Source organism: Arvicola amphibius, chromosome 7 (assembly GCF_903992535.2).
Source record: "Arvicola amphibius chromosome 7, mArvAmp1.2, whole genome shotgun sequence".
Taxonomy (NCBI): domain Eukaryota; kingdom Metazoa; phylum Chordata; class Mammalia; order Rodentia; family Cricetidae; genus Arvicola; species Arvicola amphibius.
This window is the reverse complement of record NC_052053.1, coordinates 50772555-50790515: the sequence shown is the minus strand read 5'-3', so window position 1 is coordinate 50790515 and position 17961 is coordinate 50772555. Positions and strand designations below refer to the sequence as shown.

The following is a 17961-nucleotide window of genomic DNA, read 5'->3' as shown; positions in this document are numbered from 1 at the left end:
GCAGGTAGCCACAACCACCTCAGCACCCAGCCTCCACTGCATACTCCCACAGAATGTTCCAGTCACGCCTAGGTACTTGGGGAAGTACATACGGCTGATGCAGAGCCAGAGTTCTGCCTCCATCATCACAAGTGGAAAAGAACAATAAAATGTCTGCATAGGAACTTGAAAAAAGGGTTGTTTTGGGGGAGAATGGTGGCACATACGTTGAGCCAGAACTACACAGTGAGAGCCTCAAAAAAAAACAAAACAAAACAAAACAGTAACTAGTTGTTTGGTTTTCCTCTCCTGGGTTTTTGGAGACAGGGTCTCATAAAGGCCCAGCTGGCCTAGAACTCACTATGTAGCCCAAGATTGTTCCTTCCTCCCACCAAACCCAGCATCTGCAAGTGTTTTATAGGGAAGGAAGAAACACAGCAAAGGCTCATGCGGACAGTTTATTCTGGAAGAAAACATGCAGGGAAAGCAGTTTCAGCTGTCCTCAGCTGTGGAGATTGTGATCTTAGAGCCCAAAGGAAAGCTAACATGAAGATAGGAGTGAAGTGGCAGTGGCCAGGTGAGGGAACCGGACACGGCAGACAGTACCATTGCTAAGCTAAGGAAGAATCTCTGTGAGATGGAAGACTGGCTGGAGAATTGGTGTGCGTACTCCATGGAAGCGAGCATCCGCCCTTTCTCTTGGCTTGCCAGCATCTTTTCTCCTTGGAGCCCCACCTTTTCCTGAGCTCGATCGTAAGCCCAAACCCAAATAGGATGTTTCTTTGTCTTGGTATCTTTTTCCTTTTTAATCTTATAAGATATTTTTAGGGGGACTGGAGAGATGGCTCAGTGGTTAAGAGCATTGCCTGTTCTTCCAAAGGTCCTGAGTTCAATTCCCAGCAACCACATGGTGGCTCACAACCATCTGTAATGGGGTCTGGTGCCCTCTTCTGGCGTGCAGGCATACACACAGACAGAATAATTGTATACATAATAAATAAATATTTTTTAAAAAAGATATTTTTAGATTTGCTTATTTTCATTTTATGTGTATGGATGTTCTGTGTATATGTCTGTGTACCACATGTGTGCCTGGTGTCTGCAAAGGTCTGGAGAGGCTTTCAGATGCTCTGGAGAGTTACAGACAATCATGAACCGTCCCATGGGAATCAAACCTGGGTCTTCTGCAAGAGCAACAAATGCTCTTAGTCGCTCCAGCCCTGCTTTTCCTGGTTTCTTATTGTAAGGGTTGGGGGAAAGGAAGTAGTCCTCCTGAAACCGGAGCTTTCTGTGTGCTTGTTCTTGGTGGGAGACTGTTTCCTGCCTCTGGGAGCTTCCCTGTCATGTCAGTGTGATACCTGGCTTCTCTCTCATGTCAGTGTGATACCTATAAAAGTCTGTATTGAGGGTTCCAGAAGGACTATCAGTCCTTGATCAGATGAGCTAGGGCACTGCTCTCAGCTTGGTACTGTTGGTATTTGGACCAGCTTGTAGGCAGTTAGTAGCACCCCCTGGCCAAGATATTCCCCGGGGGCAGATTCATTCCCTGTCTCAAACCACTGGACTGCCCGATCCCCTCTGGATTTCTGAGATCCAAGGAAGCACTCCATTCCATCCCCCTCTCTCTGGGAAATACAGATGCCACTTCTACTAATGCGTCTGCTGGCCACATCTCAGTTCTGCTGACTTACAGAGTCTGTGCTGAAAGGACCTCAGTGGTTGGCAGAGAAATGCACTCAGACTGGAGACCAGATGGGCACTGGCACATGAGTGACCCTGCTGGTGGTGCAAGAGAGGGGCAGATAGAAACTGCCTCCTGTGGCACTGTTATTTTTTTTCCATTTCTCTTTTCCTGGTGTGTGTATGCGTAATGCTAGGGGCTGAACCCTGGGCCACTAAGCTGCCCTGCCTCTCTTTAAATGTTGAGACTCGGAGTATGTTTCCTGATAGGCCTGGAACCTGCAATCCTCCTGCCTTAGCTGCTGAGTAACTAGGATTACAGGCGTGCTCCCTCTGCCTAGGCTTTCCTTGATAAGGCTTTAAGAAAATGGGAATTTTCTTAAATTAAATTAAATTAAATTAAAATGTTGTAGTTTCTGTTTTTTGCTGATCTTCCCACCTGTCTGTATTTTTATAATGTCGAAGTCCTTTTATCCAAGCAACGCCGTGTTTAGGCGACCATAGGAAGAACAAGGTAACTCTATTTTACTTATTATTGTGTCTCTTATTATTTTTGGTGCTAATTATTGAAGCCAGGGCCATGTCCATGTCCCCAGGGACATCCTCGGCCTGAGAGACCTTCTTGAACTTTTGGCTCTCAACCTCATGAAACAGGAAAATGTAAGGAGGATGTCTCTCAAAAGAGAAAGTGAAATCATTTCTGTAACTTTACTTGGCCTGGCACCCTTTTGGTCTTGGTTAGGGCTTGCTTCCTGATGGCAGACGTTCTCTGGCGCACTCCTCTTAGGATCTGGCAGGCAGCCTGTGATGTCATCACCTTGAGCATCCAAGCCTTTTTTTTTTCTCTGTGGCTTTGGAGTCTGTCCTGGAACTAGCTCTTGTAGACCAGGCTGGGCTCAAACTCACAGAGATCCGCCTGCCTCTGCCTCCTGAGTGCTGGGATTAAAGGCATGCGCCACCACCGCCCTGCTGGGCATCCAAGTCTTATGCAGAATCTGGGTGTGCTCAGCACGGTAATCAAGCCATCATCAACCCAGCTTTCACACCCTCGGGCCCCATTCTTCCCTCCCATTCCCTACCACCCCAGAATCAAACGTAAATGGCTAGGCAGCGGCCACTCAGCAGTTGCAGAGAGGGCATCGTGTTCTTGCAGTGACTGATGATTTATGGTCTCTATTTTGGTTTCTCTTGCATCTGCAAGTACAGTTGAGATACAAATGGTAAATTAAAATCTTAGGTAAATGCTGCTTATAGGGTAAGTGGGGGGCATCGTCTGAAGACTGTGACAGTCCCATGTTAAGAAAAACCACATTATTTATTCCTCTTTTCTTTCTTTTCAAGTGAAGTTAATACACTTTATTTTTAGACAACCTACATGACACATCTTTTCTTAAAACCACAGTGTCTCTTCTCCAAATAAATCACAGCCAAAGTAAAGCTCAGGGTGAGACCAGCACGACTGTTCTCGGTCCTGGTGTCACACAGATGGTAAGCTGCAGCCGGCTCTGGTGACCAGCACCACTGTTCTCGGTCCTGGTGTCGCGTGGATGGTAAGCTACAGACAGTTTTGGTGACAAGTGATTGGTCCAGTGTAATCTCCATTTGTTTTTTTCAAAACAAGGATATTACATAAGAGCTTTTCCAGCATGAGTCTATAACTTTCTGACCGTATAGATGTAAGATGTACTCCCCAATCCAATCTGGACGCTGTGAAGACAGGCAGAAGACCAACCACAAACTGTTCAGGGCCCATCAGTGCATGCAGATCGACATTAATTAATTAATTAATTAATTAATTAATTAATTAATTTTGGTTTTTTGAGACAGGGTTTGACAGGGTTTCTCTGTAGCTTTGGAGCCTGTCCTGAAACTCACTTTGTAGACCAGGCTGGCCTTGAATTCACAGAGATCCACCAGCTTCTGCCTCCTGAGTGCTGCAGTTAAAGTTGTGCGCTACCACTGCCCGACTTTATTTTATTTTTTAACACAGAGTTTCTTTGTGTAGACCAGGCTGGCCTGGAAACTCACAGAGATCTACCAGCCTGGTCTACATAGTGAGTTCTTGGATAGCCAGGGCTACATAGTAAGATTCTGTCTTAAAAAAAATAGTGTGTGTGTTGGGGTACAGTTTGGGGATAGAGCATGAGTTTATCATACAGAAGATCCTGGGTCTGTCTCCAGGGCAAAACCACAGCCCAGCAAGGCAGTGCATTCCAAGATGGCGGGCAGCTGCTCTTCCCTGAGCGTTGCTTGTGTCTCTGCATTTGCACTGCAGCCCAGTCCTCACTGCGTCTGTGTGAGGGCTAAGGGAAGAGTTTCCCGACCCATCTGGTTTGCAGGCTTGTACTGCAGGACAGCCGCTGCTCACCTGTATTGTCCTTCAAGAATGAAGACAGAGCTCCCCAGCAGGACCCGCAGGAAGACCTGTGAGCTCTCTGTGTACGATGCAGGATTTGAACTGGGTCTTCTGAACACTGGGGCAGTGCGAGAGTGGAGAACCCTTGGATGAGCCTCCTCCTTCAGCTATGAGGCCCACCATAGATGACAGAACCCCACTCGTCTATGCCAGAAGGTTCTGTGTGGGCATTTTGCCAAATCGTCATGTCATATTTGATGTCATGGATGGGACAGGGATGAAGGTGCAGGACAGGAAGGGAGCTGACCAGGGCCTGTAAGAGTCCTCATCAAGTCCTGCTGCCTTAAAGGCCAGGGCAGAAGCCTGAGCTGGCTCTCACTCTGAGCCTGTGCCATCCTCCCAGAGCTCCTCGGCGCTCACCAGTTGGTCTGTCCCTTCACTCTTGCAACTCTGCACCTGCTTTCCTGCCTGAAAAATGCTTCCCGCAGAGCCCCTGCCCTAACCACACTCTAGTGTATTATAGCGTGTGCAGGTACAGACGTAAGAGCGTGCCTGTGCGTGTGTCCTCGCGGGTGTGTGTGGGTCCACGTGGACATCAGAGGACAGTGTTGGGTGTTGTTCCTCAGGAGCTGACCATCTTTCTGAGATGGTCTCTGACTAGGACTTGGGGCTCACCTAAACAAGACTGACAGGCCGCAAGCCCCAGCCAGCCGCTCCTGTCTGTCTTTCCAGCACTTGGGTCACAAATACATGCCACCATGCCTGGCTTTGTATGTGGGTGCTAAGGTTCAGAGGTGGATGGAGGGAACAACATTTTGGTTGAGTAATTGACCAGCTCTAGATGGCTCTTGGTCTCTCTGCACAGAGGAGATCTGCAGAGTAGAGGCGGAGATGGGATTATATGCTAGAAAATAGCCTGGGCCGCTGACTCTTCGTGCTAAAATGGGCTCTAATCCATCTTTCCCTGTTGGTATTGGATTACAGAATGTAGGGCAGGGCTGGGATTGGCTGTTAAGAATATCTTGGACAAATATATGCTCCGAGAGCGTGGGGAGGGAGCACACTGCAGTCTCTGGCTGGTGTGACTTTGGACACCTGGGCTTGGCTTGCATCACTCACTACCTTCCTCAATCAGAACATCTCAAGGGCAAAGTCTTCCACTGCGTTTAAATTAATTACTGGTAGGAAAAGATACGTTCAGCCCGAGTCATTTGTTAAGTTCAGATAAAGCAGAGGGGCCAACCGTGTGTAGGTCAGTGGCAGAGCACTTGCTGTCCCCTACTGCTGCACCACGCCAAGGCAGCTGCAGGGAAGCGCGCCTTTCTGCTGGAGTAGGGATCCAGGGGGTGGTGGAGTCCTGCGGTCAGCTGGCTTTAACAGAAGCCCAGGACACCATGCACACCGTGCACACCATGCACACCGTGCACACCGTGCACACTGTGCGTGCTCCTGCACACGCCCAAGCTCTCCTCACAGAGACAGCAGAGAAGATCGGCGGAGTCTTCCCCAGAGTGGTTCCAGAGCGCTCTTCTCTGTTTTGTTTTGTTGTTGTCCTTTCCTAGTAGAAGCATGGAGCGACATTGGAACACATCAGCAATTAAAGCTAATCATTTTATTTCATAAAAAGAACATTTGCTCTACATTTTCCCAATTTGCCTATGCTTCTAAAAAACAGTTGTATGTAACAACATTAAAGACAAAAGAGGCCACGAATTTGACTAGAGCCAGAGGGATATTGGCAGGGCTTCGATGGAGGAAAGGAAAGGGAGAAATGAGGTAATACTATAATCTTAGAAAGTAAATTAGCCAGGCAGTGGTGGTGCACGCCTTTAATCCTAGCACTTGGGAGGCAGAGGCAGGCAGAGTTCTATGAGTTCAAGGCCAGCCTGTTCTACAGAGTTCCAGAACAGCCAGGCCTACACAGAGAAACCCTTTCTTGAAATACCAAAATGAATAAAAATTTAAAAATTAAAAAGCCCAAGAGTCTCCCAAGAGCTCAGACATTCCCAGGTGGAAGGTACGGAGCTAAGGCACAGAGAGGATAAATCATTTACATTACAAACCAACAACAAAAACCAGTTGTGTTGCATTTGGAGCATGGGCGTGCTAACCTTCAATGAAACAGATAGAATTGTAATGCCCTAGTGACTTCGTTTACTATAATTAATTAACTAATTAATTAATTGGGGCGGGGCAGCTGAAGGGCTGGAGAGATGGCTGAGTGGCCTGACCTGAATTCTACCCCTAGGATCCTGTAGAGATGGAGGGAAAGCCAGGTGCAGCGGCGACCCTCTAATCTCAGCACCCAGGAGGCTGAGGCAGGAGCATTGCAACCTTGAGGTCAACTTGTACTACATAATGGTTCTCACAAAATAAATTGAAAATCTGCCCAGGTTTCCTGGTTTCACTTGAAATTGTGGTCACAAACCTCAAATTGGCTTTTAGAGCTGTCCAGAAATTCTAACATGCAGGAACTCACTCCACTGGTCTTTGGGAAGATGCAGGGCTCCTTCTTTCCTTCCCTAACACTGCTCACTGCCCCTCCCCCAGTCAGGTCAGGCGCTGCGTGCCCTGGCTCCGTCCTCCCATCCCCAGAAGGGAGGCTATCTTCCTGTCGTCCTTTCTATTGGATTCTCTTCTGTTTATTTTTGCCCACATCAAATGCTCTGCTCTCACACTTTTCGAACCAACAAAGCCTCCTTTGCGTTCTCATCTCTCCCATTAGTTTATTCTCCTTTCTGCAAGTCCTCCAAGGTTCTCTGCCGACCGTCCTCTCTCCCTCTCACTGAGAGCCAAGTTCACATCTCCAGTCTTACCTCCTATTTCTCTCTCTGTAGTTTTTTTTAAACTTTGGTTTTTATTTTTATTTGTGCATGTATATGTATTATGTATGTGCCGTGTTCATTCAGGTGCCTGAAGAGGCCAGAAGAAGGCACTGATCTGCTGGAACCAGAGTTCCTGGAGGTTGTGAGCTTTGGTTTTTGTTTCTGTTTTTTTTTTTTTTTTTTTTGATTTGATTTGATTTGATTTTTCAAGACAAGGTTTCTCTGTAGCTTTGAAGCCTGTCCTGGAACTAGCTCTTGTAGACCAGGCTGGCCTCGAACTCACAGAGATCCACCTGCCTCTGCCTCCCGAGTGCTGGGATTAACGGTGTACACCACCACTGCCGGCTCGAGCCACTCCTTGTGCGTGCTGGGAGTAGCAAGTGCTCCTCACTGCTGAGCTGTCTTTCCAGGCCCCTCCTATTTCTGTATAACTCCCCAGTTTGTAACTGCTGCTGAGACCATTCTTCTACACTAGGGTGCTATCTCTGACTGCCTACCCAAACTTTCCCCTTAGTTGTCTCTCATCCCCCTTATTCTCAACATCCCCCCAAAACAGGGTCTTCTACATATCTCTGGCTGTTCCTGGAACTCACTATGTAGACCAGGCTCGCCTTGAATTCCCAGAGATCCTCCTACTTCTACCTCCCTTTAAAATTTTTATCATCATATGTGTATGTGTGTTTTGCCTACATCTATGTATGTATATCATGTGTGTGCCTGATGCCCAGGGAGCCTGGAAGAGGGCATTTGATTCCCTGGAATTGGAACTATATATGATTATAAGCCAACATACTAGAAATAGAACCCAGGACCTCTGGAAGAGCAGCCAGTAACCACTGAGCTATTTCCCCAGCCCACATTTCACTCTTTAAAAAGGCAAAAATAAGAGTCCTGGTATTCTCCTACTGCCCATGTCCCCTCTCTTTTATACCCATCTGGTGCTGGGGTTTTGGTAGATACTGTGTCACATCTGCCCGCTTCCTGCCACCTCCACCACAGCACAGCAGGTTACCTCCCTACCTCCCGTGCTTTCACAGCACCCGTCAAATAAAATCATACCCTTGGCAAGGACCCTGTGTCGTCTGCCGCTGTTCTCAGCCCCACACAAAGGTCAAGTGTCTTTTCTTTGTCCCTTATATGCTTTTGTGAGTGTTCCTTTCTCCTCTCTCTAGTGGCTGTCTCCTAGTCAGGCCCAGTGTCCTCGGGATGGCCTTGCTCTGTGCCTGTTTGTGTTGTCCTGGCTCCTCACGTATTCTTTTCAGGGCACGTAGGAGAAGCTCTGGGTGCTGTTCCTATCATGAGCTGGTCAGAGCTTGTGTTGTTCCTCCAGTGCAGTACAATGTCTGGAACCTTGGGGGTCCCCAGCCAGCACTTAGTGAGTGAGGGAGTGAAGGCATGAGCCTATGTTTTCCCATATCATTGTTTCCAGAGGGTACACAGTAGTCTATTACAGGAATATAACTAATTTACTCCGTCAATTGGTGAATTTTTTTTTTCGAGACAAGGTTTCTCTAAAGCCTTGGAGCCTGTCCTAGAAGTAGCTCTGTAGACCAGGCTGGCCTCGAACTCACAGAGATCAGCCTGCCTTTGTCTTCCAAGTACTGGGATTAAAGGTGTGCGCCACCACCGCCCAGCCTGGAAATGTTTTTGAGTACGGTGTGGACCATTGTGATTGAAGATACTTGGAAGCCGGCTGAAGCTGCAGTTCAGTGGTAGGGCACTCGCCTAGAGTATATGGAGCCCTAAGTTCAATTCCCCAAATCAACCCAGACATTTAAGTTCCAGGAACTAGAAGTATTTCTCCTAATTAATTAATATTTTGGTTTTTCAAGACAGGGTTTCTCTGGCTATCCTGGAACTCGCCCTGTAGACGAGGCTGACCTCAAACTCACAGGGATCCACCTACCTCGGCCTCCCAAATGCTGGGATTAAAGATGTGTGCCACCACCGCCTGGCACAGGATGCAGTTCTATTAACACAGGAAAATGAGTATATAAAGTAAAAGAGAAATATGAAATATCATCTCAGTTATGTAAAGACAGCTAGTATAGGGCTGGAGAGATGGCTCAGTGGTTAAGAGCACTGGCTGTTCTTCCAGAGGTCCTTAGTTCAGTTCCCAGCAACCACATGGTGGCTCACAACCATCTGTAATGAGATCTGGCGCCCTCCTCTGGCATACGGGCATACATGGAGGCAGAATGTTGCATACATAATAAATAAATAAATCTTTTTACAAAAAGACAGCTAGTATAAAATGAACTAGAAGTTAACTAAATGCATTTTAAGTTGGTAAGATTACAAATGACTTTTCTTTTTCCCTTCTGTGGTACTGGGGATCGAACCCAAGACACTTAAGCTTTTTTTTGTTTTGTTTTTTGAGGGTTTCTCAGTGTAAGAGATCTAGCTGTCCTGGAACTCACTCTGTTGATGAGACTGACCTTGAACTCAGAGAGATCTGCCTGCCTCTCAAGTGCTGGGATTAAAGACGTGCCATCTTCCTACTTCAGCCTCCTGAAACAAGCATTAGGTGCTGTTTTAAAGAAATACATGGTATTTTAGATTGATCCATATGTGTTTTTCTTTTTTTAATTGATTTTTATTGAGCTCTACATTTTTCTCTGTTACCGTCCCTGCCTCTTCCCTCCCCTCCAACCCTCCCCCAAGGTCCCCTTGTTCCCGATTTACTCAGGAGATCTTGTCTTTTTATACTTCCCATGTAGATTAGATCTATGTAAGTCTCTCTTAGTGTCCTCATTGTTGTCTAAGTTCTCTGGGATTGTGGTTTGTAGGCTGGTTTTCTTTGCTTTATGTTTAAAAACCACTTATGAGTGAGTACATGTGATAATTGTCTTTCTGGGTCTGGGTCACCTCACTCAAAATAATGTTTTCTAGCTCCATTTTCCTGCAAAATTCAAAATGTCGTTATTTTTTTCTTTGGTCAAGGGGCATTTAGGTTGTTTTCAGATTCTGGCTATGACAAACAATGCTGCTGTGAACATAGTTGAGCACATGTCCTTGTGGCACGATTGAGCATCCTTTGGATATGTACCTAAAAGTGGTATTACTGGGTCTTGAGGAAGGTTGTTTCCTAATTTTCTGAGAAATCGCCACACTGACATCCAAAGGGGTTGTACCCACTTGCATTCCCACCAACAATGCAGAAGTGTTCCCTTTTCCCCACAACCTCTCCAGCATAAGTTGTCATCAGTGTTTTTGATCTTAGCCATTCTTACAGGTGTAAGATGGAATCTCAGAGTTGTTTTGATTTGCATTTCTCTAATGACTGAGGATGTTGAACATTTCCCTAAATGTCTTTCAGCCATTTTAGATTCCTCTGTTGAGAGTTCTCTGTTTTGGTCTGTGTTCCATTTTTTTTATTGGATTATATGATCTTTTGGTGTCCAATTTCTTGAATTTTTTGTATATTTTGGAGATCAGACCTCTGTCTGATGTGAGGTTAGTGAAGATCTTTTCCCATTCTGTAGGCTGTCGTTTTGTCTTGTTGACTGTGTCCCTTGCTTTACAGAAGCTTTTCAGTTTCAGGAGGTCCCATTCATTAATTGTTTCTCTCAGTGTCTGTGCTACTGGGGTTATATTTAGGAAGTGGTCTCCTGTGCCAATGCGTTCAAGTTCATTTCCCACTTTGTCTTCTATAAGGTTCAGTGTGGCTGGCTTTATGTTGAGGTCTTTGATCTATCTGGACTTGAGTTATGCACATGGTGATAGATATGGATCTATTTTTATTCTTCTACACATTGATATCCAGTTATGCCAGCACCATTTGTTAAATATGCTTTCCTTTTTCCATTTGATAGTTTTTGCTTCTTTGTCAAAAATTAGGTGTTCAAAGATGTGTGGATTGATAACCGTGTCTTTCATTCGGTTCCATTGGTCCTCCTGTCTGTTCTTATGCCAATACCAGGCTGTTTTCAGTACTGTAGCTCTGTAGTAGAATTTGAAGTCAGGGATTGTGATGCTTCCAGAAGTTCTTTTATTGTACAGGATTGTTTTGGCTATCCTGGGTTTTTGCTTTTCCAAAGGAAGTTGAGTACCATTCCTTCAAGGTCTTTGAGGAATTTTGCTGGGATTTTGCTGGGCATTGCGTTGAATCTGTTCCATCTATGTTTTTCAAGTTTACATCAGGGATTTGGGTCCTTGCACTGTTTTCTTCTGTAATGATAGGGCTCAAACCCAGGCCCCGACCTGTGTTGGGCAAGTCTCCCAGCACGCTACATCCCCCAGCCCTTGGTTTTTTAGGCAGGCTGGTCTTGAACCCATAGTTCAGTTTGGCTTCCCCTTCAGCATCTCCCTGTTTTTACCTCCTAACTGATAAGGTTCCAGGCATGTCCCACCCACCCCAACAGGCTATTTTCATTTTTAATCATCAGAAGAAAAGTCACTGGAAACTTGAGAACACTTTTTGACAGTTTGGATTTACAGAAGATGATGGGAGACAGAGTCCACATCTGTGTCCTAGAAGGGTGGTCAGGGACTTGAATGTAAGAAACACTTGCAGATGTTTGCCGTGATCCTTCTAGTCATTCCAGGATGGTGCGTGACTTGGGATTTCAGAGCGGCAAAATCCCTGTTTCCTACAAGGCCTCTGTGGCTGCTCAGATGTGTGTGAGGTCTCTGTGGCCATTCAGACGTGTGTGAGGTCTCCGTGGCCATTCAGACGTGTGTGAGGTCTCCGTGGCCATTCAGACGCGTGTGAGAGGCCTCTGTGGTCATTCAGATGTGCGTGTGAGGCCTCTAGGCCGTTTAGACATGTGTGTCAACATGACAATGGATGAGAGCATGGCACAGATGAGTTCACAGTGCGAAAGACCTCAAGCCCCTGCTGACTGGAGCATTTGAAGGGGACTCTGGGGCCAGAGACCTAGTCAGGGCCTTTTTAATGACTTAGAACAGTGGTTTCCAAGTCTAACATCCTCAGGAGGACCCAGGTCACAGCTGTCTCCATAGGAAGGCTGTGAGGTCATTGCTCTCCTTTTCATGCTCTTCTGAGCCCTTTCCAGATGTCGCCTGATTCCAGACAGATTGGCTTCAGAAGCAGAAGGGACAGACAGCTGTCCGCTATGAAGCCAGACATTAAGGAGAGCCACAAAGATGTAGACCTCAGCACTCTCCCTGGGATTTCTTTGACTGAGAGAATAGTTATGCTCATCCGCCAGAGTGTCACTCACGTTGGCGCCCTGGTTTGTTGTTATTGTAAGGGAACCGGCGAGCATTCTTCTCAGCTTACCTTTGTTTTTATTTATTTTTTTTAATTTTTTTTTATTTTTCGAGACAGGGTTTCTCTGTGGCTTTGGAGCCTGTCCTGGAACTAGCTCTGTAGACCAGGCTGGTCTCGAACTCACAGAGATCCACCTGCCTCTGCCTCCCGAGTGCTGGGATTAAAGGCGTGCGCCACCATCGCCCGGCCTTACTTTTGTTTTTGGAACAGCATCTCCCATTATTGTCCAGGCTGACATTCTGCTACCTCTGAGTCCCAGGCTGTCCTCAAATTCAGACTCCGTACTCTGGGATTCCAGGTGTGTGTACACGCCTGGCTCGGCTTTGCTCTGGAGGCCAGCAGATATTTCCCCATACCAATAAACTCTGGGGTCTTTTGTTTGGGAATCATATAGAAGCCGTGAGATCAAAGCGTCTGTGAGTTGGTGGTTTACGAAGGCAGGAAGAGAACTTCCTCTGTGGTGGGAGAACGGCAGGACTGACGAGAGCAAGGCCCAGGGCACACGCCCCAGGCCAACAGGCATGCGCAGAAGTCTTTGAAATTACAGTAACAGTCTTTCTCCGTCCCTTTTCTTCCCTCCCTCTCTCCCTTCCTCTCCCCTTGTCTCTTTCTCCCCCTCCCTCCTTTTCTAGAGATCATGCATGATGTGATCAAGAAAGTTAAGAAGAAGGGGGAGTGGAAGGTAAGTAGGGCAGTTTGTGACCCTAAAGGTGAGTTCATTTGTGTGAAGGGTTTGGGGAGATGGCTCAGTGGATGGACCACATGCTGTGCCAGGGTAAGGGCCAGAGTGTACATCCCACACCACACAAGGGTAAGGACTAGAGTGCACATCCCACACCCACACACGGGTAAGGGCCAGAGTGCATATCCCCACACCCACACGAGGGTAAGGACCAGAGTGCACATCCCACACCCACACAAGCAAGCTGGGCAGCATGGTGACATGGTTGCCACCCCAGCACTCGGGTGATAGTTGGCTAACTAGAATGGTCAGCAGAATTGGTGAGATCTGGGTTCGGCCAGATAGCTTGCCTCAGTAAATAAAGTGAAAAGCTATTGAAGACATGTGGCATCAGCATGTGCACTCACACACACACATGAAGACACACATGCAAACACAGTCCCCCACCTCCGCACAGAGGGTAGAGTTGGAGGGTAGTTGGCAGGATTGAGAGCATCCCACAGGACCAAGCATGACTTACTGTGTGGTTGGTCCAGAGGTTCTTTCTATGGAACCTCAGTAGGTAAAGGTTCTCTGAGGTGGTATCACACTAGCCAAGAGCCTGTGGGACTCTCTGGGACCTTACTCATGCTGGTGAAGGGTCTACACTGTCCATTTGGAACCTGACGTTTCCCTGGAGTCAAGAGCCCACATATGCTCACGTTCATTGGCCTGGGAGCTAATTGGCACAGAAGGACATTGAAGCCCAGATATGGCCCTGTGGGTTCTGTTTTGGTCCCCACAATTCTAAGGGGGAGGCCATCTGGTGGGAACTCATAGGCATGTCTCTCACCCTTTCCATCAGGCAGGCCTTGCAGACCCAGGGAATTTCCTCATCAGATGAGGCTCAGGGGCTGCTGTGCGGCCGTAGCTTTCTGCTCAGGGCTGGCTGTGCTGCTCGCTCAGATCGTGGCCTCCTCCTGCTCTATACCATGAAGGAGAAGAAAGGCCTTGCTCTCACGGTTGGCTCCTTCTCTCTACTGGGGTGGAGGGACTTAGGGAAGACGAGGGGAACACTGCGGAGCTGGAACATTCTTGTGCATCTAGTCTGGACAGATGTGTGCTGATGAAGGTAGGAACCCTGGTGGCAGCTGCGCTGGGCTCTGTGACCCACCGTAGGTGTGCACACTGCCCAGTCTCCACGAGAGCAAGTTACCTCCTGAAAACACCGCGGCTGTGACGGCCTCTGAGCGTCAGTGCCATCCGCCACTCCCTCCTCTTTTTGTCTGATTTTGTGAACATGCCTCTGAGTATTTTACAGTTCCTGAAGCCGAGTCAGTGTCTAAAAGCTGAGGTTGGGAAGGGAAGGCAAGTGTGTGCCCCAGCTCACCTCCAGGCCCCAGGGAATAGCCTCCTACAGGAAGCCATTGAGAGAATGGGGGCGGGAGCTGTGCAGCCCTGAGCGGTCGGTTCTCCTCCTTCCAGGTGCTGGTGGTGGACCAGTTAAGCATGAGGATGCTGTCTTCCTGCTGCAAGATGACAGACATCATGACCGAGGGAATCACAAGTGAGCACAGCACTCTCCGCTTCCCTTGCAGCATGCTGTACCCTCCCTATTCATTACTGTCCTGTGAATTTAGATGCTTCCAGCAACCTGTGTGGTAAGACTGGAAGCCCCTGTGGTGCCTGAAGCTCACAGAATGCAGTGCTGGGTGCTCCTTAAACATAGGTTAAAGGAATGTCAAATAGAAGGGCCAGATTGAGAAAACAGACTGGGGCTAGAGAGATGGCTCAGTAGTTAAGAGTGTTTACTGCTCTTTTAGAGGATCCACGTTCAGTTTCCAACACCACATTAGGTGACTCACCAGGGAACCTAGTGCCCTCTGCTGGCCTTCATGGGCACTGCACTCATGTGCACAAACCCACACACAGACACACACCCATATGCATCATTTAAAACTAAGCATTTTTAAGAGCAAGGTGGCATTCTACCAATAGGAAAAAAACCCAAATATTTAAGAAAGAAGAGACACAAATAGCTGATACATGGGTGCAAAGTACTCACCTTCATTCTGATGAGGGCCGTGAGACACCTGGGCACTCCAGATTAGGGTCATAAGGTCAGTGAAGTGGTAGAAGAATCTAATCCCCAGTGTAATGGAATGCCTGTTGGTGCAGCTGCTCTAAAAAGCACTTGGAAGTATGCGATAAAGTTTAAGGTATGCATGCCTTGTGACCCAGCAGGCTCAGAGTTACATGTGTGTTCTGAACCAGCTCAGGCGTGTGCCCCACAAACATGCACAGGAGTGTGCAGACTGTTGCTCACAAGAAGCCAAAGTGAAAGCGGCCAGAACCCATCAAATATGGAAAGGTTGGGCTGGTGATACGGCTTGGTGGGTACAGACATTACTGCCACGTCTGATAATGGCTTTGATTCTCGGTACCTACATGGAGAGAACCAACTTCCACAGGTTTTCCTCTGACCTCCATTACACACATGCATGCATACATACATACACATAGCAGCTTGATCAATAGACAAGTATAAAGCAATTAGAAAAAAAAGAGAAGAGACTGGGTAGTTGGATGTGGTGGCACATGTCTGTAATCTCAACACTCAGAAATTAAGAGGATTACCATAAATACAGGAGTAGCCTAGGCTCTGTAGTGAGGTTTGGGACCAGCCTGGGCTATGAGTGAGATGCTATGTCAAAAAAAAAAGTAGGATAGTTAAATAGGTGTGGGATACCGTATAGCAGTGGCAGCAGGCGGCCTCTTCCCGCTCACGTTTGCACTGCTGCTTCTGATAAACACAAGCAATAGAAGGAAAATAGCTGGAGACGCTCAATCATTAAAGAGCCAGCTGTGTAATCATCTGGGCTAGCCTGGTGTGGGGCTCACATCTACAATCTCAGCAGAAGCAGGAGGATCTCTGCACTCAAGGCCAGCCTGGTCTACATCACCTGCCCTGTGCCTATAAAGAAAATGAGTAAACCAAAGTCCCTGGCTGCGCTTCATCGTGAGGCTGCTGGAGGAAATGCAGTCACGTGGGAGATGTATTTGCGTGCCTCATTAGGAGTGCCCAGGAAAGGGTGGCTTGGTGGCCTGGTGTGCAGTGCTGGAGGGTGAACCTCGGGCCGCACGTGTCCTTGACAAGTGATCAGCACCACCGGGCTGTAGCTCCAGCTCAACATAGTTGTTGACAGATAAAGTCATGGAATTCAAGGGGATCATTTAGATGAGGAGGGGCAGAGAGTCTGTCCTTCACAGAATGGAGCCTTTCCTCTCAGAATGGGCCAAGGAACGCAAGCTGGATGGGAGGGTCTTCTGTGGTGAGATTTTAGGGTTCCTGATGTCTCAGGAGAAGTGAAGCAGTGAGCTTCCTCTCCAGGGAACATGGTGCTTAGGGAAGGACAAGGGCTCCTTGTTCACTGTCACCTGTGCTGGTCCGAGGGCCTGGCCAGATCGCCTCTAGTTCTCCTATTCACTGTGGACTGTGTCTTTGTCTAGTTGTGGAGGATATCAACAAGCGCAGAGAGCCGCTCCCCAGCCTAGAGGCCGTGTACCTCATTACCCCGTCGGAGAAGGTAAATCCCCCAGTGTTCCCAGCTCAGGCTGAAACGTTGGGCTTAGGCTGTGTGGCATAGGATGCCTGACATTTCTAGGTTAAGAAAGCATTTAACACGCTGCTCTGTGTAAGCGTTGGTCAGAGGTGGGTGGGGTGGGGCCTCGTGCAGCGAGGAGGAGGGAATTGAGCCTTAGGAGTGCAGCTGCGGTGCAGAGTGGCAGGCAGAGCTGACTTGGAACCCCACCTCTGACATTCTAGTCTCCCTCAAGCTCTCTCCAGGTAGCTCCACAGCCAGGGTTTGGTTTATGGTTTCAGGGTTTATTTCTTCAGTATCCAGCTAGTACTCAAATTTGTCCTCCTTGGCTCAGATCCATACAAGGACCATCTCCCTCCTTTTGACTGATAGTTTGTTTGTTTTCTGTCAGTTTGACGCAAGTTAAAAGGTACCTGGGAAAAGGATCTTCAGTTGAGAGAATGCCTCCACCTGATGGGCTATAGGCAAGTCTGTAGGGAGGGTCCAGCACAGAGTGGGCAGTGCCACTCCTAGGCCCAAGTGGTCCTGGCTTTATACCCAAAATAATTACATGGAAACTGTATTCATTTAAACACTGCCTGGCCCATTAGTTTCAGCCCCTTATTGGCTAACTTCTCACATCTTGCTTTAACCCATATTTAGTAATCTACATAGCACCACGAGGTGGTCGCTTACCAGGAGAGATCTTAACCTGCGTCTGTCTTGGAGAGGAGAAGCATGGCGACTAACTATGGCGACTGCCTGAAGCGTCTGCCTTCTCTCTCCCAGAATTCTGTTCTGTCTACTCTGCCTACCTAATTTTCTGTCCTATTAAAGGGCCAAAGCAGTTTCTTTATTAACCGACTCCCCTCCATGGCCTCTGCCTCAGCTCCCGCCTCCAGGTGCCCACCCTGTCTTCCTTCCCTCGGGTACACAGTAATGGGACAGTGAGCTGAGACCGCCCTCTCCTTCCCAAGCTGCTCGTGGCCGTGTGTTTCAGCACAGCATGGAAACCCTTGGGCTGGGGCTCTTTATATTAAAAAGTCCCCTAGTTTTCTCACTGGCTTTTGGGTAAGCTTCTGTAGCCAATGTGCCAGAGTGTCGTCTACATGAATCTTCTGGAAGCTTCCAAACAGTTCCATGGTCTGTTCTCAGGAGCCCAGGTCCCAGTGGCACTGACTTGTCGTTCTGGAGTCAGCCACGTTCCAGAACAATCAGTCCTGCCTTTAATGCTCAGAGCCTGTTTCTGATCAAACTCAGTGCCTGCGTCACATGGCGGAAGCCCTTGCTCTAGTGCAGGTTGGCTCGGTCAGGTAGCGGTAGCTCTGAATTCTAACCTGAGTTGAATGGCGTTTGTTCCTGTTCACAGTCCGTCCACTCCCTCATCAGTGACTTTAAGGACCCACCGACTGCTAAATACCGGGCCGCCCATGTGTTCTTCACAGACTGTAAGTACCTTGTGAGCTGCTCCTGCTGGCCCAGGTTAGCATTTCCTCAAAGCTCCACTGCGAGCCATGAAAGAAGGGGCAGCAGAAGTGTGCTGTACTGTAGTTCTTCTCCCTTGAGATGATGAGCGGTGTAAGACACACACATGCACGTGTTCATACACATACATGCATGGGTGCTCACACACACGACTGCTC

The 17961-nt window shown here is 47.9% G+C and overlaps 1 protein-coding gene across 2 annotated transcripts in view; it reads left to right on the top strand.

The window, feature by feature from the left end:
* Positions 1 to 17961, top strand: part of Stxbp1 (syntaxin binding protein 1) — a 63706-nt gene that overhangs the window by 14502 nt on the left and 31243 nt on the right. For both annotated transcript variants that reach the window (XM_038337693.1, XM_038337694.1), the window contains exons 2-5: positions 12709 to 12758; positions 14223 to 14304; positions 16248 to 16324; positions 17688 to 17766. In XM_038337693.1, coding sequence (XP_038193621.1) covers positions 12709 to 12758; positions 14223 to 14304; positions 16248 to 16324; positions 17688 to 17766 — 288 coding nt within the window. The remainder of the gene's footprint in view (positions 1 to 12708; positions 12759 to 14222; positions 14305 to 16247; positions 16325 to 17687; positions 17767 to 17961) is intronic.